This window comes from Oncorhynchus masou, unplaced genomic scaffold, assembly GCF_036934945.1.
Source record: "Oncorhynchus masou masou isolate Uvic2021 unplaced genomic scaffold, UVic_Omas_1.1 unplaced_scaffold_1131, whole genome shotgun sequence".
Lineage (NCBI taxonomy): Eukaryota > Metazoa > Chordata > Actinopteri > Salmoniformes > Salmonidae > Oncorhynchus > Oncorhynchus masou.
In genome coordinates this window covers 39,282-60,762 of record NW_027001052.1, presented here as the reverse complement: position 1 = coordinate 60,762, position 21,481 = coordinate 39,282, and the positions used below count along the sequence as shown (strand labels likewise).

The 21,481-nt window shown below is 50.5% G+C and overlaps 1 protein-coding gene across 1 annotated transcript in view; it reads left to right on the top strand.

Annotated features, from left to right (window-relative positions):
- LOC135529324 (SH3 and multiple ankyrin repeat domains protein 3-like) overlaps positions 1-21,481 on the top strand; it is a 131,565-nt gene that overhangs the window by 80,286 nt on the left and 29,798 nt on the right. The window contains 2 exon segments of the mRNA XM_064958112.1: positions 1,299-1,404; positions 1,750-3,695. Of these exon segments, the coding sequence (XP_064814184.1) occupies positions 1,299-1,404; positions 1,750-3,695 (2,052 nt within the window).

The following is a 21,481-nucleotide window of genomic DNA, read 5'->3' as shown; positions in this document are numbered from 1 at the left end:
GTCACAATTTACTGCTGGTTCACTCAGTCACGATTTACTGTTGGTTCACCCAGTCACGATTTACTGCTGGTTCACTCAGTCACGATTTACTGCTGGTTCACCCAGTCACGATTTACTGCTGGTTCACCCAGTCACGATTTACTGCTGGTTCACCCAGTCACGATTTACTGCTGGTTCACTCAGTCATGATTTACTGCTGGTTCACCCAGTCACGATTTACTGCTGGTTCACCCAGTCACGATTTACTGCTGGTTCACCCAGTCACGATTTACTGCTGGTTCACCCAGTCACGAATTACTGCTGGTTCACCCAGTCACGATTTACTGCTGGTTCACCCAGTCACGATTTACTGCTGATTCACTCAGTCACGATTTACTGCTGATTCACTCAGTCACGATTTACTGCTGATTCACTCAGTCACGATTTACTGCTGGTTCACCCAGTCACGATTTACTGCTGGTTCACCCAGTCACGATTTACTGCTGGTTCACTCAGTCACGATTTACTGCTGGTTCACCCAGTCACGATTTACTGCTGGTTCACCCAGTCACGATTTACTGCTGGTTCACCCAGTCACGATTTACTGCTGGTTCACCCAGTCACGATTTACTGCTGGTTCACCCAGTCACGATTTACTGCTGGTTCACCCAGTCACGATTTACTGCTGATTCACTCAGTCACGATTTACTGCTGATTCACTCAGTCACGATTTACTGCTGATTCACTCAGTCACGATTTACTGCTGATTCACTCAGTCACGATTTACTGCTGGTTCACCCAGTCACGATTTACTGCTGGTTCACCCAGTCACGATTTACTGCTGGTTCACTTAGTCACGATTTACTGCTGGTTCACCCAGTCACGATTTACTGCTGGTTCACCGAGTCACGATTTACTGCTGGTTCACCCAGTCACAATTTACTGCTGGTTCACTCAGTCACGATTTACTGCTGGTTCACCCAGTCACAATTTACTGCTGGTTCACTCAGTCACGATTTACTGCTGGTTCACCCAGTCACGATTTACTGCTGATTCACCCAGTCACGATTTACTGCTGGTTCACCCAGTCACGACTTACTGCTGATTCACTCAGTCACGATTTACTGCTGATTCACTCAGTCACGATTCACTACTGGTCCAGACAGATGCTGTTTCTTTAAAACGCATGTGATCCCAGGTATTCTCTCACTGTGTGTGTGTGTGTGTCTGTGTCTGTGTGTGTCTGTGTCTGTGTCTGTGTGTGTGTGTGTGTCTGTGTCTGTGTGTGTGTGTGTGTGGTGTGTGTGTGTGTGTTGTAGTCTTTGTTTGAGCGGCAGGGCCTGCCTGTTCCTCCAGGGGTTTCCTTGGGTCTGGAGAAAGCCACCATGCAGCTGCCTCGTGGAATGTCTCGGACCAAGTCCTTCGGTGAGACAATTACATTACTCTAACTATTACCAGAATCCAGTGGCGAACCATGTCTATTGGACCTAGGCGCTCATGAAACAGGCCTGAGGCTGAACCATGCTACGGGCCGCTACTCACACATAGACAGCACCTCAATCAGAAAATGTTACCAGCAACAACAACCGAAATGCTTACACAACCTATGGTAGAGAGGAAGAGGCGAAGCAAGAGGGTCCACTCCCGTCAAAATGTGTCCACGTGGGAATACAGCGATTCTGTTTAATAAGCAGACTGATAACCCCCACCCAAGGCTTATACCTGTAGAGGTTATATTCAGGTTATAATATCCCAGTCTCTCCCCTGCAGGTGCACCAGAGGATGACAGGATCTCTGCACTGATTGGAGAGCATCGGTTTCCAAGGAGCTCTTCGATGACTGATGGCTTCATACCTCCTCCTCCACAGACTGCCCCCCCTCCTCCCCCCTCTCACTACTTCCTGGACTCTGGCCCGCCACCGGCCTTCTGCCCTCCACCTCCCCCGCAGCGAGCAGCCGATCAATCACACTCCAGCTTCAAGCCGGGGGCGGAACCTAGGCTGCACGAGGTCTGTGATTCGCCAACGTCTCGGAGCCATGCAGAGCGGCAGAGGAAAGCTCGCTCCATGATCATCCTGCAGGACTCACCTGTACCAGGCTATCTACCTGCAGAGTCTGCCCCCCTAGGCCGACCTTCTGGGGCTACAGCAGGGCTGGGCCTGTCCCGACCCAGCCCTGCTGCTTCCCCCAGCCCTCTCTCCAGAACCAGCCCTGCTGCCTCCCCCAGCCCCCTCTCCAGAACCAGCCCTGCCCCCAGCCCTCTCTCCAGAACCAGCCCTGCCCCCAGCCCCAGCATCCTCTCCAGAACCAGCCCTGCCCCCAGCCCTAACCCTCCAGGGGAGCGCAGCAGCAACAGGAGGCGTGGCCGACCAGTAGAGAACCCGTATGCCAACGTTGGTCAGCTGCCTGCCCCCCCCAGCAAGCCTCAGCGCCGCAAGTCTCCGCTCCTCAAACAGCTGCAGGTGGAGGAGGGGCCCAGCAGGGCAGAGCTATACCAGCAGCAGGTGCTCACTGAGCGTGCTCAGATACGGGTCACGCCCCCTCAGGGCCGTAGGTCCTCCTTCTTCCTGTCTGTGGAGGGAGGGGGTTCAGAGCCCCCTCCCATCCTACTGACCCAGTCCCACTCTGTAGATGACCTGGGGGAGCTGCCCCCCCCCATCCCCGTCCTCTCCCCCTCCTCCTCCCCCCACTCCACCTTTCTTCACCCACTGACAGGCAAGCCTCTGGACCCCTCCTCCCCCCTCGCCCTGGCCCTCGCTGCCCGCGAACGAGCTCTCACAGCACGCACACCCAGCCCTGAACCCAGAACCAAACACGCACACTCACCCAGCCCCGAGCCCAGGCCCAAACGAACCCCTCCTCCCCTGACCAGCCCTGAGCTCCATCATAAACGTATCAACCCACCCATATTCCTTGAAGGACAGCTGGAGCGGCCAGTCGTAGAACGGCCAGAGACAGAAGGCGGAGTCACATCTCCTGCTGTGCCCTCCCCCGAGCGTTGGCAGGCTATGCCCCTCCCTCCCATCAGTCAGGTGACCATCAATATAACCAATGAAAGCCAGCCGGCAGGACGGGGGCTGGGGGAAGAGCTGATTGAGGCGCTGCATGGACAATTACAGAGGAGGAGAAGTCTGACCGTTGGCAGCTCAGAGGAGGAGGGAGGGCCTTATACGGTAACCCAGGGCCAATCAGAGAGGAGGAAGAGTCTGGAGGGCGGGCCTTACACGGTGACCCTGCCCCCTGCACTGCTGTCATCCAGTGATGAGGAGACGAGGGAGGAGCTTCGTAAGATTGGTCTGGTGTCTCCTCCCCTGGTGTTTGCCACGCCCCCCTCCCCCACCCAGCCCCCCTCCTCCCTCAGCCTGTCACCACGGAGACCCCAGGCAAGTGAGGGCAGGGGAGGAGGGGAGTCAGCTCCAGACTCAGGGGTGGAGGAGGGAGACACTCACATAGAGAACATCTTATCCCCCAGCAGCACCCCGGCCCCCAGCCTGCCCCCCACCCTGCCCTCCCCAGAACCCCCCCAGCCTTTCACTGCCACCCCGAAAATCCTGCCCTCCACCACCTCAGACCCCCAGAGCCTGAAGCCCAGGCTGCGTTCTCCCCTGGGCCGTGGTCGCTCTGCTCTCAGGGATCCTCTACTGAAACAGTCTTCAGACAGCGATCTGCTTCCATCTGGCTGTGGACCTGGACGCCCACCACCCTACCTCTTCCAGGTAACCCTGACCCTGACCCACCCTACCTCTTCCAGGTAACCCTGACCCTAACCCACCCTACCTCTTCCAGGTAACCCTGACCCTGACCCACCCTACCTCTTCCAGGTAACCCTGACCCTGACCCACCCTACCTCTTCCAGGTAACCCTAACCCACCCTACCTCTTCCAGGTAACCCTAACCCCCCTACCTCTTCCAGGTAACCCTGACCCTAACCCACCCTACCTCTTCCAGGTAACCCTAACCCACCCTACCTCTTCCAGGTAACCCTGACCCTGACCCACCCTACCTCTTCCAGGTAACCCTGACCCTAACCCACCCTACCTCTTCCAGGTAACCCTAACCCCCCTACCTCTTCCAGGTAACCCTGACCCTAACCCACCCTACCTCTTCCAGGTAACCCTGACCCTAACCCACCCTACCTGTTCCAGGTAACCCTGTGCCTAACCCACCCTACCTCTTCCAGGTAACCCTGACCCTAACCCACCCTACCTCTTCCAGGTAACACTGACCCTAACCCACCCTACCTCTTCCAGGTAACCCTGACCCACCCTAACTCTTCCAGGTAACCCTGACCCACCCTACCTCTTCCAGGTACCCCTGTACCCTGACCCACCCTGATACCTCTTCAGGTAACCCTGACCCTGACCCACCCTACCTCTTCCAGGTAACCCTGACCCACCCTACCTCTTCCAGATAACCCTGATCCACCCTACCTCTTCCAGGAAACCCTGACCCTAACCCACCCTACCTCTTCCAGGTAACCCTGACCCACCCTACCTCTTCCAGGTAACCATGACCCACCCTACCTCTTCCAGGTAACCCTGACCCACCCTACCTCTTCCAGGTAACCCTGACCCTAACCCACCCTACCTCTTCAGGAAACCCTAACCCACCCTACCTCTTCCAGGTAACCCTGACCCTAACCCCCCTACCTCTTCAGGTAACCCTGACCCTAACCCACCCTACCTCTTCAGGTAACCCTGACCCTAACCCACCCTGATACCTCTTCAGGTTACCCTGACCCTAACCCACCCTGATACCTCTTCAGGTTACCCTGACCCTAACCCATCCTACCTCTTCCAGGTAACCCTGACCCACCCTACCTCTTCCAGGTAACCCTGACGCTAACCCACCCTGATACCTCTTCAGGTAACCCTAACCCTAACCCACCCTACCTCTTCCAGGTAACCCTGACCCTAACCCACCCTACCTCTTCCAGGTAACCCTAACCCTAACCCACCCTACCTCTTCCAGGTAACCCTGACCCTAACCCACCCTACCTCTTCCAGGTAACTGACCTCGACATTTACATTTTACATTTTAGTTATTTAGTAGACACACTTGTCCAGAGTGACAGTTAGTGCATTCATCTGAAGATATCTAGGTGGGACAACCACATATCGCAGGCATAGAAACAACATTAATCTGAAGATAGATAGGTGGGACAACCACATATCACAGGCATAGAAACAACATTAATCTGAAGATATCTAGGTGGGACAACCACATATCACAGGCATAGAAACAACATTAATCCGAAGATATCTAGGTGGGACAACCACATATCGCAGGCATAGAAACAACATTAATCTGAAGATATCTAGGTGGGACAACCACATATCGCAGGCATAGAAACAACATTAATCTGAAGATATCTAGGTGGGACAACCACATATCGCAGGCATAGAAACAACATTAATCTGAAGATATCTAGGTGGGACAACCACATATCGCAGGCATAGAAACAACATTAGTCTGAAGATAGATAGGTGGGACAACCACATATCACAGGCATAGAAACAACATTAATCTGAAGATAGATAGGTGGGACAACCACATATCACAGGCATAGAAACAACATTAATCTGAAGATAGATAGGTGGGACAACCACATATCGCAGGCATAGAAACAACACGAGAGACCTGAGGTGGCAGAACGGAGTGTTCGAGTTGGGGTGTAGCCTGAACGTAGGGATGGTCAGTTCCTCTTGCTCAAATCAAATCAAATTCTATTTGTCACATACACATGTTTAGCAGATGTTAATGCGAGTGTAGCGAAATGCTTGTGCTTCTAGTTCCGACAATGCAGTAATAACCAACAAGTAATCTAACTAACAATTCTTAAACTACTGTCTTATACACAGTGTAAGGGGATAAAGAATATGTACATAAAGATATATGAATGAGTGATGGTGCAGAGCAGCATAGGCAAGATACAGTAGATGGTATCAAGTACAGTATATACATATGAGATGAGTATGTAAACAAAGTGGCATAGTTAAAGTGGCTAGTGATACATGTATTACATAAAGATGCAGTAGATGATATAGAGTACAGTATATACGTATACATATGAGATGAATAATGTAGGGTATGTAAACATTATATTAGGTAGCATTGTTTAAAGTGGCTAGTGATATAGTTTACATCATTTCCCATCAATTCCCATTATTAAAGTGGCTGGAGTTGAGTCAGTGTGTTGGCAGTAGCCACTCAATGTTAGTGGTGGCTGTTTAACAGTCTGATGGCCTTGAGATAGAAGCTGTTTTTCAGTCTCTCGGTCCCAGCTTTGATGCATCTGTTCTGACCTCGCCTTCTGGATGATAGCGGGGTGAACAGGCAGTGGCTCGGGTGGTTGTTGTCCTTGATGATCTTTATGGCCTTCCTGTAACGTCGGGTGGTGTAGGTGTCCTGGAGGGCAGGTAGTTTGCCCCCGGTGATGCGTTGTGCAGACCTCACTACCCTCTGGAGAGCCTTACGGTTGTGGGCGGAGCAGTTGCCGTACCAGGCGGTGATACAGCCCGCCAGGATGCTCTCGATTCTGCATCTGTAGAAGTTTGTGAGTGCTTTTGGTGACAAGCCGAATTTCTTCAGCCTCCTGAGGTTGAAGCGGCGCTGCTGCGCCTTCTTCACGATGCTGTCTGTGTCGGTGGACCAATTCAGTTTGTCTGTGATGTGTACGCCGAGGAACTTAACTTACTACCCTCTCCACTACTGTTCCATCGATGTGGATAGGGGGGTGTTCCCTCTGCTGTTTCCTGAAGTCCACAATCATCTCCTTAGTTTTGTTGACGTTGAGTGTGAGGTTATTTTCCTGACACCACACTCCAAGGGCCCTCACCTCCTCCCTGTAGGCCGTCTCGTCGTTGTTGGTAATCAAGCCTACCACTGTTGTGTCGTCCGCAAACTTGATGATTGAGTTGGAGGCGTGCGGGCCACGCAGTCGTGGGTGAACAGGGAGTAAAGGAGAGGGCTCAGAACGCACCCTTGTGGGGCCCCAGTGTTGAGGATCAGCGGGGTGGAGATGTTGTTGCCTACCCTCAACACCTGGGGGTGGCCCGTCAGGAAGTCCAGTACCCAGTTGCACAGGGCGGGGTCGAGTCCCAGGGTCTCGAGCTTGATGACGAGTTTGGAGGGTACTATGGTGTTAAATGCCGAGCTGTAGTCGATGAACAGCATTCTCACATAGGTATTCCTCTTGTCCAGATAGGTTAGGGCAGTGTGCAGTGTGGTTGACATTGCATCGTCTGTGGACCTATTTGGGTGGTAAGCAAATTGGAGTGGGTCTAGGGTGTCAGCTAGGGTGGAGGTGATATGGTCCTTGACTATTCTCTCAAAGCACTTCATGATGACGGAAGTGAGTGCTACGGGGCGGTAGTCGTTTAGCTCAGTTACCTTAGCTTTCTTGGGAACAGGAAAAATGGTGGCCTTCTTGAAGCATGTGGGAACAGTAGACTGGTATAGGGATTGATTGAATATGTCCGTAAACACACCAGCCAGCTGGTCTGCGCATGCTCTGAGGGCGCGGCTGGGGATGCCGTCTGGGCCTGCAGCCTTGCGAGGGTTAACACGTTTAAATGTTTTACTCACCTCGGCTGCAGTGAAGGAGAGTCCGCATGTTTTCGTTGCAGGCCGTGTCAGTGGCACTGTATTGTCCTCAAAGCGGGGCAAAAAAGTTATTTAATCTGCCTGGGAGCAAGACATCCTGGTCCGTGACTGGGCTGGTTTTCTTTTTGTAGTCCGTGATTGACTGTAGACCCTCCCACATACTTCTTGTGTCTGAGCCGTTGAATTGAGATTCTACTTTGTCTCTATACTGACGCTTAGCTTGTTTGATAGCCTTGCGGAGGGAATAGCTGCACTGTTTGTATTCGGTCATGTTTCCAGTCACCTTGCCCTGATTAAAAGCAATGGTTCGCGCTTTCAGTTTCACGCTAATGCTGCCATCAATCCACGGTTTCTGGTTTGGGAATGTTTTAATCGTTGCTATGGGAACGACATCTTCAACGCACGTTCTAATGAACTCGCACACCGAATCAGCGTATTCGTCAATGTTGTTGTCCGACTCAATACGAAACATATCCCAGTCCACGTGATGGAAGCAGTCTTGGAGTGTGGAATCAGCTTGGTCGTACCAGCGTTGGACAGACCTCAGCGTGGGAGCTTCTTGTTTTAGTTTCTGTCTGTAGGCAGGGATCAGCAAAATGGAGTCGTTGTCAGCTTTTCCGAAAGGAGGGCGGGGCAGGGCCTTATATGCGTCGCGGAAGTTAGAATAACAATGATCCAAGGTTTTGCCAGCCCTGGTTGCGCAATCGATATGCTGATGCAATTTAGGGAGTCTTGTTTTCAGATTAGCCTTGTTAAAATCCCCAGCTACAATGAATGCAGTCTCAGATTGTATGGATTCCAGTTTGCAAAGAGTCAAATAAAGTTCGTTCAGAGCCATCGATGTGTCTGCTTGGGGGGGAATATATACGGCTGTGATTATAATCGAAGAGAATTCTCTTGGTTGATAATGCGGTCGACATTTGATTGTGAGGAATTCTAAATCAGGTGAACAGAAGGATTTGAGTTCTTGTATGTTTCTGTGATCACACCACGTCTCGTTAGCCATAAGGCATACGCCCCCGCCCCTCTTCTTACCAGAAAGATGTTTGCTTCTGTCGACGCGATGCGTGGAGAACCCCGCTGGCTACACCGACTCCGATAGCGTCTCTCCAGTGAGCCATGTTTCCGTGAAACAAAGAACGTTACAGTCTCGGGTGTCCCTCTGGAATGCTACCCTTGCTCGGATTTCATCAACCTTGTTGTCAAGAGACTGGACATTGGCGAGAATAATGCTAGGGAGTGGTGCACGATGTGCCCGTCTCCGGAGTCTGACCAGAAGACCGCCTCGTTTCCCTCTTTTACGGAGTCGTTTTTTTGGGTCGCCGGCTGGGATCCATTCCGTTGTCCTGGGTGAAAGGCAGAACACAGGATCCGCTTCACGAAAGTCATATTCTTGGTCGTACTGATGGTGAGTTGACGCTGATCTTATATTCAGTAGTTCTTCTCGACTGTATGTAATGAAACCTAAGATGACCTGGGGTACTAATGTAAGAAATAACACAATAACACTGCATAGTTTCCTAGGCAAGCACCATGGTCTTGTAGTGGATGCGAGCTTCGACTGGAAGCCAGTGGAGGGTGCAGAGGAGCGGGTGACATCAGAGAACTTGGGAAGGTTGAAAACCAGGTGGGCTGCAGCATTCTGGATCAGTTGCAGAGGTTTGATGGCACAAGCAGGGATCCGAGACGAGAGAGAGTTGCAGTAGTCCAGACGAGAGATGATAATTGCCTGGATTAGGAACTGCACAGCTTCCTGTGTGAGGTAGGGTCATACTCTACGTATGTGTAAAGCATGAATCTGCAGGAGTGAGTCACTGCTTTGATCTTTGCAGAAAACGACAGCGTGTTGTCCAGGGTCACGCCTTTTAACTCTGGGAGGGTGACACTGTCGAGTTGTCACTCATGATGGCGAGGTCTTTGAGCGGGAAGGCAGCTCTGTTTTGTTGAGCTTGAGATGGAGGGCCGACATCCAGGTTGAGATATCTGCCAGGCACGCAGAGATGCGTGTTGCCACCTGGGTGTCAGAAGGGGGAAGGAGAAAAGTAGTTAAGTGTCATCCTCATAGCAGTGATAGGACAGACCATGAGAGGATATGACAGAGCTGAGTGACTTGGTGTATAGAGAGAAGAAGAGAGGGCCATCCTCATAGCAGTGATAGGAGAGACCATGTGAAAATATGACAGAGCTGAGTGACTTGGTGTATAGAGAGAAGAGGAGAGGGCCTAGAACCGAGCCCTGGGGGACACCAGTAGTGAGAGTACATTGTGCAAACACAGATCCTCTCCACAGCGACTAGGGCAATTTTGAAGTCAGAGGGGGGAAGGTGGTCAGGGAAGAGGGAAGTGAGGAATGGGAGAAGGTCTCCAGAGATGGTCTGGAGAAGGGAGGAGGGGATGGGGTTGAACAGGCAGGTTGTCAGTTGGCCAGAACTCACTAGTCGCAGTATTTCATCTTGAGAAAGAGGAGCGAAAGAGGTCAAGGTGTAGAGTAGTTCTGTGAGAGTGGGACCAGAGAACTCAATAGGCTCAGTGAATGAGGAACTGATGTCGGCAACCTTCTTTTCAAAGTGGTTGACAAAGTTGTCCGCATAGAGGGAGGAGGTAGAGGATTAAGGAGGGAGGATATGGAAAATAGTTTCCCAAGGTTAAAGGCAGAAGTTTGACATTTAATGTGGTAGAAAGTGTCTTTAGCAGCAGATACAGAGAAAGAGAAGGTAGAAAGGAGGGAGTGAAAGGATGTTTAGTTTACCTCCATTTTGCTCCGCTGCCTGCAGCCCTATTCTGTAAACTCGCAATAAGTCACTCAGCCATGGAGCAGGAGGGGAGGGCCAAGCCGGTCGGGAGGAAAGAGGACAGTGTGAGTCATAGCATTCGGAAAGGGAGGAGAGTAGGGTCGAAGAGGCAGAGTTAGGAGACAGGATGGAGAAGGATTTAGCGGAAGGGAGATGTGATAGGCTAGAAGAGGAGAGAGTAGTGGGAGAGAGAGAGCGAAGATTGTGATGGACAATGACCATCTGGGTAGGGGCTGAGTCACTAGGGTTTGGAGGAAAGGGAGACAGAAAAGGAAACAAAGTAGTGATCAGAGACCTCTAGGGGTGTTGCAGTGAGATTCGTAGGCGAACAGAGACCTTGAGGGGCGTTGCAGTGAGATTCGTAGGCGAACAGAGACCTGGAGGGGCGTTGCAGTGAGATTCGTAGGCGAACAGAGACCTGGAGGGGCGTTGCAGTGAGTTTAGTAGGCGAACAGATACCTGGAGGGCTGTTGCAGTGAAATTAGTAGGTGAACAGAGGCCTGGAGGGGTGTTGCAGTGAGATTAGTAGGAAAACAGCCTCTAGTAAAGGTCAAGTGTATTGCCTGCCTTGTGGGAGTGGGAGGGGACTGGGACAGTGGGAGGGGACTGGGAAAGTGGGAGGGGACTGGGAAATGGTGACTTCAAAAGAGGCAAGGAGGGGAAAGAAAGAGCTGGATAGAAATTAATCAAAGGCAGTCAGAGAGAGGTTGATGTCTCCAAAACGAAGAGCAGTGAGTCATCTTCAGCTTATCAATGTGCCAGGCTCATTGAGGAACTTTCCAAGGGCACCTGGTGGATGATAGATGACAATAATGTTAAGCTGGAGTGGACAGGAGACAGTGACAGCATGGAATTTAAATGAGGAGACAGGTGAGAGACGGAGAAAAGAGAATCTCCAGTTATGAGAAATGAGTAGCCCTGTTCCACCATGGCGACGACCAAACCCTGAAACCTCTCTTCCAGGTAACCCTAACAAACATCAATACCTCTTCCAGGTAACCCAAACCCACATCGATACCTTTTCCAGGTAACCCAAACCCACATCGATACCTCTTCCAGGTAACCCTGACCCAAACCCATATCGATACCTCTTCCAGGTAACCCTGACCCAAACCCACATCGATATCTCTTCCAGGTAACCCAAATCCACATCGATACCTCTTCCAGGTAACCCAAACCCACATCGATACCTCTTCCAGGTAACCCTGACCCAAACCCACATCGATACCTCTTCCAGGTAACCCAAACACACATCGATACCTCTTCCAGGTAACCCTGACCCAAACCCACATCGATACCTCTTCCAGGTAACCAAAACCCACATCGATACCTCTTCCAGGTAACCCTGACCCAAACCCACATTGATACCTCTTCCAGGTAATCCAAACCCACATCGATACCTCTTCCAAGTAACCCAAACCCACATCGATACCTCTCCTAGGTAACCCAAACCCACATCGATACCTCTTCCAGGTAACCCTGACCCACATCGATACCTCTTCAAGGTAACCCTGACCCAAACACACATCGAATACCTCTTCCAGGTAACCCTGACCCCAACCCACATCGATACCTCTTCCAGGTAACCCAAACCCACATCGATATCTCTTCCAGGTAACCTAAACCCACATCGATACCTCTTCCAGGTAACCCAAACCCACATCGATACCTCTTCTAGGTAACCCAAACCAACATCGATACCTCTTCCAGGTAACCCTGACCCAAACCCACATCGATACCTCTTCCAGGTAACCCAAACCCACATCGAGACCTCTTCCAGGTAACGCAAACCCACATCGATACCTCTTCCAGGTAACCCAAACCCACATCGATACCTCTTCCAAGTAACCCAAACCCACATCAATACCTCTTCCAGGTAACCCAAACCCACATCGATACCTCTTCCAGGTAACCCAAACCCACATCGATACCTTTTCCAGGAAACCCAAACCCACATCGATACCTCTTCCAGGTAACCCTGACCCAAACCCACATCGATACCTCTTCCAGGTAACCCTGACCCAAACCCACATCGATACCTCTTCGAGGTAACCCTGACCCAAACCCACATCGATACCTCTTCCAGGTAACCCAAACCCACATTGTGATACCCCTTCCAGGTAACCCAAACCCACATCGATACCTCTTCCAGGTAACCCAAAACCACATCAATACCTCTTCCAGGTAACCCAAACTAACATCGATACCTCTTCCAGGTAACCCAAACCCACATCGATACCTCTTCCAGGTAACCCAAACCCACATTGATACCTCTTCCAGGTAACCCTGACCCACACCCACATCGATACCTCTTCCAGGTAACCCAAACCCACATCGATACCTCTTCCAGGTAACCAAAACCCACATCGATACCTCTTCCAGGTAACCGTGACCCAAACTCACATCGATACCTCTTCCAGGTAACCCAAACCCACATCGATACCTCTTCCAGGTAACCTGACCCAAACCCACATCGATACCTCTTCGAGGTAACCCTGACCCAAACCCACATCGATACCTCTTCCAGGTAACCCAAACCCACATTGTGATACCCCTTCCAGGTAACCCAAACCCACATCGATACCTCTTCCAGGTAACCCAAAACCACATCGATACCTCTTCTAGGTAACCCAAACCCACATCGATACCTCTTCCAGGTAACCCAAACCCACATCGATACCTCTTCCAGGTAACCCAAACTAACATCGATACCTCTTCCAGGTAACCCAAACCCACATCGATACCTCTTCCAGGTAACCCAAACCCACATCGATACCTCTTCCAGGTAACGCAAACCCACATTGATACCTCTTCCAGGTAACCCAAACCCACATAGATACCTCTTCCAGGTAACCCAAACCCACATTAATACCTCTTCCAGGTAACCCTAACCCACGTCGATACCTCTTCCAGGTAACCCTAACCCACATCGATACCTCTTCCAGGTAACCCAAACCCACATCGATACCTCTTCCAGGTAACCCAAACTCACATCGATACCTCTTCCAGGTAACCCAAACCCACATCGATACCTCTTCCAGGTAACCCAAACCCACAACGATACCTCTTCCAGGTAACCCAAACCCACATTGATACCTCTTCCAGGTAACCCTGACCCACACCCACATCGATACCTCTTCCAGGTAACCCAAACCCACATCGATACCTCTTCCAGGTAACCCAAACCCACATCGATACCTCTTCCAGGTAACCCAAACCCACATCGATACCTCTTCCAAGTAACCCAAACCCACATCAATACCTCTTCCAGGTAACCCAAACCCACATCGATACCTCTTCCAGGTAACCCAAACCCACATCGATACCTTTTCCAGGAAACCCAAACCCACATCGATACCTCTTCCAGGTAACCCTGACCCAAACCCACATCGATACCTCTTCCAGGTAACCCTGACCCAAACCCACATCGATACCTCTTCCAGGTAACCCTGACCCAAACCCACATCGATACCTCTTCCAGGTAACCCAAACCCACATTGTGATACCCCTTCCAGGTAACCCAAACCCACATCGATACCTCTTCCAGGTAACCCAAAACCACATCAATACCTCTTCCAGGTAACCCAAACTAACATCGATACCTCTTCCAGGTAACCCAAACCCACATCGATACCTCTTCCAGGTAACCCAAACCCACATTGATACCTCTTCCAGGTAACCCTGACCCAACCCACATCGATACCTCTTCCAGGTAACCCAAACCCACATCGATACCTCTTCCAGGTAACCAAAACCCACATCGATACCTCTTCCAGGTAACCGTGACCCAAACTCACATCGATACCTCTTCCAGGTAACCCAAACCCACATCGATACCTCTTCCAGGTAACCCTGACCCAAACCCACATCGATACCTCTTCGAGGTAACCCTGACCCAAACCCACATCGATACCTCTTCCAGGTAACCCAAACCCACATTGTGATACCCCTTCCAGGTAACCCAAACCCACATCGATACCTCTTCCAGGTAACCCAAAACCACATCGATACCTCTTCTAGGTAACCCAAACCCACATCGATACCTCTTCCAGGTAACCCAAACCCACATCGATACCTCTTCCAGGTAACCCAAACTAACATCGATACCTCTTCCAGGTAACCCAAACCCACATCGATACCTCTTCCAGGTAACCCAAACCCACATCGATACCTCTTCCAGGTAACGCAAACCCACATTGATACCTCTTCCAGGTAACCCAAACCCACATAGATACCTCTTCCAGGTAACCCAAACCCACATTAATACCTCTTCCAGGTAACCCTAACCCACGTCGATACCTCTTCCAGGTAACCCTAACCCACATCGATACCTCTTCCAGGTAACCCAAACCCACATCGATACCTCTTCCAGGTAACCCAAACTCACATCGATACCTCTTCCAGGTAACCCAAACCCACAACGATACCTCTTCCAGGTAACCCAAACCCACAACGATACCTCTTCCAGGTAACCCAAACCCACATTGATACCTCTTCCAGGTAACCCTGACCCACACCCACATCGATACCTCTTCCAGGTAACCCAAACCCACATCGATACCTCTTCCAGGTAACCCAAACCCACATCTATACCTCTTCCATGTAACCCAAACCCACATCTATACCTCTTCCAGGTAACCCTAACCCACATCGATACCTCTTCCAGGTAACCCTAAACACATCGATACCTCTTCCAGGTAACCGTGACCCAAACCCACATCGATACCTCTTCCAGGTAACCCTAACCTACATCGATACCTCTTCCAGGTAACCCTGACCCAAACCCACATCGATACCTCTTCCAGGTAACCCAAACCCACATCGATACCTCTTCCATGTAACCCAAACCCACATCGATACCTCTCCTAGGTAACCCAAACCCACATCGATACCTCTTCCAGGTAACCCTGACCCACATCGATACCTCTTCAAGGTAACCCTGACCCAAACACACATCGAATACCTCTTCCAGGTAACCCTGACCCCAACCCACATCGAGACCTCTTCCAGGTAACGCAAACCCACATCGATACCTCTTCCAGGTAACCCAAACCCACATCGATACCTCTTCCAAGTAACCCAAACCCACATCAATACCTCTTCCAGGTAACCCAAACCCACATCGATACCTCTTCCAGGTAACCCAAACCCACATCGATACCTTTTCCAGGAAACCCAAACCCACATCGATACCTCTTCCAGGTAACCCTGACCCAAACCCACATCGATACCTCTTCCAGGTAACCCTGACCCAAACCCACATCGATACCTCTTCGAGGTAACCCTGACCCAAACCCACATCGATACCTCTTCCAGGTAACCCAAACCCACATTGTGATACCCCTTCCAGGTAACCCAAACCCACATCGATACCTCTTCCAGGTAACCCAAACCACATCAATACCTCTTCCAGGTAACCCAAACTAACATCGATACCTCTTCCAGGTAACCCAAACCCACATCGATACCTCTTCCAGGTAACCCAAACCCACATTGATACCTCTTCCAGGTAACCCTGACCCACACCCACATCGATACCTCTTCCAGGTAACCCAAACCCACATCGATACCTCTTCCAGGTAACCCAAACCCACATCGATACCTCTTCCAGGTAACCGTGACCCAAACTCACATCGATACCTCTTCCAGGTAACCCAAACCCACATCGATACCTCTTCCAGGTAACCCTGACCCAAACCCACATCGATACCTCTTCGAGGTAACCCTGACCCAAACCCACATCGATACCTCTTCCAGGTAACCCAAACCCACATTGTGATACCCCTTCCAGGTAACCCAAACCCACATCGATACCTCTTCCAGGTAACCCAAAACCACATCGATACCTCTTCTAGGTAACCCAAACCCACATCGATACCTCTTCCAGGTAACCCAAACCCACATCGATACCTCTTCCAGGTAACCCAAACTAACATCGATACCTCTTCCAGGTAACCCAAACCCAGATCGATACCTCTTCCAGGTAACCCAAACCCACATCGATACCTCTTCCAGGTAACGCAAACCCACATTGATACCTCTTCCAGGTAACCCAAACCCACATAGATACCTCTTCCAGGTAACCCAAACCCACATTAATACCTCTTCCAGGTAACCCTAACCCACATCGATACCTCTTCCAGGTAACCCTAACCCACATCGATACCTCTTCCAGGTAACCCAAACCCACATCGATACCTCTTCCAGGTAACCCAAACTCACATCGATACCTCTTCCAGGTAACCCAAACCCACAACGATACCTCTTCCAGGTAACCCACACCCACAACGATACCTCTTCCAGGTAACCCAAACCCACATTGATACCTCTTCCAGGTAACCCTGACCCACACCCACATCGATACCTCTTCCAGGTAACCCAAACCCACATCGATACCTCTTCCAGGTAACCCAAACCCACATCTATACCTCTTCCATGTAACCCAAACCCACATCTATACCTCTTCCAGGTAACCCTAACCCACATCGATACCTCTTCCAGGTAACCCTAAACACATCGATACCTCTTCCAGGTAACCGTGACCCAAACCCACATCGATACCTCTTCCAGGTAACCCTAACCTACATCGATACCTCTTCCAGGTAACCCTGACCCAAACCCACATCGATACCTCTTCCAGGTAACCCAAACCCACATCGATACCTCTTCCAGGTAACCCTAACCCACATCGATACCTCTTCCAGGTAACCCTGACCCAAACCCACATCGATACCTCTTCCATGTAACCCAAACACACATCGATACCTCTTCCAGGTAACCCAAACCCACATCAATACCTCTTCCAGGTAACCCTAACCCACATCGATACCTCTTCCAGGTAACCCTGACCCACACCCACATCGATACCTCTTCCAGGTAACCCAAACCCACATAGATTTCTCTTCCAGGTAACCCAAACCCACATCGATACCTCTTCCAGGTAACCCAAACCCACATAGATACCTCTTCCAGGTAACCCAAACCCACATCGATACCTCTTCTAGGTAACCCAAACCCACATCGATACCTCTTCCAGGTAACCCTGACCCAAACCCACATCGATACCTCTTCCAGGTAACCCTGACCCACACCCACATCGATACCTCTTCCAGGTAACCCAAACCCACATCGAGACCTCTTCCAGGTAACCCAAACCCACATCAATACCTCTTCCAGGTAACCCAAACCCACATCGATACCTCTTCCAGGTAACCCAAACCCACATCGATACCTTTTCCAGGAAACCCAAACCCACATCGATACCTCTTCCAGGTAACCCTGACCCAAACCCACATCGATACCTCTTCCAGGTAACCCTGACCCAAACCCACATCGATACCTCATCCAGGTAACCCAAACCCACATCGATACCTCTTCCAGGTAAACATGACCCAAACCCACATCGATACCTCTTCGAGGTAACCCTGACCCAGACCCACATCGATACCTCTTCCAGGTAACACAAAACCCACATTGTCATACCCCTTCCAGGTAACCCAAACCCAAATCGATACCTCTTCCAGGTAACCCAAACCCACATCGATACCTCTTCTAGGTAACCCAAACTAACATCGATACCTCTTCCAGGTAATCCAAACCCACATCGATACTTCTTCCAGGTAACCCAAACCCACATTGATACCTCTTCCAGGTAACCCTGACCCACACCCACATCGATACCTCTTCCAGGTAACCCAAACCCACATCGATACCTCTTCCAGGTAACGCAAACCCACATTGATACCTCTTCCAGGTAACCCAAACACATAGATACCTCTTCCAGGTAACCCAAACCCACATCTATACCTCTTCCAGGTAACCCTAACCCACATCGATACCTCTTCCAGGTAACCCTAACCCACATCGATACCTCTTCCAGGTAACCCAAACCCACATCGATACCTCTTCCAGGTAACCCAAACTCACATCAATACCTCTTCCAGGTAACCCAAACCCACAACGATACCTCTTCCAGGTAACCCAAACCCACAACGATACCTCTTCCAGGTAACCCTGACCCAAACCCACATCGATACCTCTTCCATGTAACCCAAACCCACATCGATACCTCTTCCAGGTAACCCAAACCCACATCGATACCTCTTCCAGGTAACCCTAACCCACATCGATACCTTTTCCATGTAACGCAAACCCACATCGATACCTCTTCCAGGTAACCCAAACCCACATCGATACCTCTTCCAGGTAACCCAAACCCACATCTATACCTCTTCCAGGTAACCCTAACCACATCAATACCTCTTCCAGGTAACCCTAACCCACATCGATACCTCTTCCAGGTAACCGTGACCCAAACTCACATCGATACCTCTTCCAGGTAACCCTAACCTACATCGATACCTCTTCCAGGTAACCCTGACCCAAACCCACATCGATACCTCTTCCAGGTAACCCAAACACACATCGATACCTCTTCCAGGTAACCCAAACCCACATCGATACCTCTTCCAGGTAACCCTAACCCACATCGATACCTCTTCCAGGTAACCCTGACCCAAACCCACATCGATACCTCTTCCATGTAACCCAAACCCACATCGATACCTCTTCCAGGTAACCCAAACCCACATCGATACCTCTTCCAGGTAACCCTAACCCACATCGATACATCTTCCAGGTAACCCTAACCCACATCGATACCTCTTCCAGGTAACCCTGACCCACACCCACATCGATACCTCTTCCAGGTAACCCAAACCCACATAGATACCTCTTCCAGGTAACCCAAACCCACATCGATACCTCTTCCAGGTAACCCAAACCCACATAGATACCTCTTCCAGGTAACCCAAACCCACATCGATACCTCTTCCAGGTAACCCTGACCCAAACCCACATCGATACCTCTTCCAGGTAACCCTGACCCACACCCACATCGATACCTCTTCCAGGTAACGCAAACCCACATCGATACCTCTTCCAGGTAACCCAAACCCACATCGATATCTCTTCCAAGTAACCCAAACCCACATCAATACCTCTTCCAGGTAACCCAAACCCACATCGATACCTCTTCCAGGTAACCCAAACCCACATCGATACCTTTTCCAGGAAACCCAAACCCACATCGATACCTCTTCCAGGTAACCCTGACCCAAACCCACATCAATACCTCTTCCAGGTAACCCTGACCCAAACCCACATCGATACCTCATCCAGGTAACCCAAACCCACATCGATACCTCTTCCAGGTAAACCTGACCCAAACCCACATCGATACCTCTTCGAACCCACCCAAACCCACATCGATACCTCTTCCAGGTAACCCAAACCCACATTGTGATACCCCTTCCAGGTAACCCAAACCCAAATCGATACCTCTTCCAGGTAACCCAAACCCACATCGATACCTCTTCTAGGTAACCCAAACCCACATCGATACCTCTTCCAGGTAACCCAAACCCACATCGATACCTCTTCCAGGTAACCCAAACTAACATCGATACCTCTTCCAGGTAACCCAAACCCACATCGATACCTCTTCCAGGTAACCCAAACCCACATAGATACCTCTTCCAGGTAACCCTGACCCAAACCCACATCGATACCTCTTCCAGGTAACCCAAACCCACATCGATACCTCTTCTAGGTAACCCAAACCCACATCGATACCTCTTCCAGGTAACCCAAACCCACATCGATACCTCTTCCAGGTAACCCAAACTAACATCGATACCTCTTCCAGGTAACGCAAACCCACATTGATACCTCTTCCAGGTAACCCAAACCCACATAGATACCTCTTCCAGGTAACCCAAACCCACATCTATACCTCTTCCAGATAACCCTAACCCACATCGATACCTCTTCCAGGTAACCCTAACCCACATCGATACCTCTTCCAGGTAACCCAAACCCACATCGATACCTCTTCCAGGTAACCCAAACTCACATCGATACCTCTTCCAGGTAACCCAAACCCACAACGATACCTCTTCCAGGTAACAAAAACCCACAACGATACCTCTTCCAGGTAACCCAAACCCACATTGATACATCTTCCAGGTAACCCAAACCCACATCGATACCTCTTCCAGGTAACCCAAACCCACATCGATACCTCTTCCAGGTAACCCTAACCTACATCGATACCTCTTCCAGGTAACCCTGACCCAAACCCACATCGATACCTCTTCCAGGTAAACCTGACCCAAACCCACATCGATACCTCTTCCAGGTAAACCTGACCCAAACCCACATCGATACCTCTTCCAGGTAAACCTGACCCAAACCCACATCGATACCTCTTCCAGGTAACCCAAACCCACATCGATACCTCTTCTAGGTAACCCAAACCCACATCGATACCTCATCCAGGTAACCCAAACCCACATCGATACCTCTTCCAGGTAACCCAAACTAACATCGATACCTCTTCCAGGTAACCCAAACCCACATCGATACCTCTTCCAGGTAACCCAAACCCACATTGATACCTCTTCCAGGTAACCCAAACCCACACCCACATCGATACCTCTTCCAGGTAACCCAAACCCACATCGATACCTCTTCCAGGTAACGCAAACCCACATTGATACCTCTTCCAGGTAACCCAAACCCACATAGATACCTCTTCCAGGTAACCCAAACCCACATCTATACCTCTTCCAGGTAACCCTAACCCACATCGATACCTCTTCCAGGTAACCCTAACCTACATCGATACCTCTTCCAGGTAACCCTGACCCAAACCCACATCGATACCTCTTCCAGGTAAACCTGACCCAAACCCACATCGATACCTCTTCCAGGTAAACCTGACCCAAACCCACATCGATACCTCTTCCAGGTAAACCTGACCCAAACCCACATCGATACCTCTTCCAGGTAACCCAAACCCACATCGATACCTCTTCTAGGTAACCCAAACCCACATCGATACCTCATCCAGGTAACCCAAACCCACATCGATACCTCTTCCAGGTAACCCAAACTAACATCGATACCTCTTCCAGGTAACCCAAACCCACATCGATACCTCTTCCATGTTAACCCAAACCCACATTGATACCTCTTCCAGGTAACCCAAACCCACACCCACATCGATACCTCTTCCAGGTAACCCAAACCCACATCGATACCTCT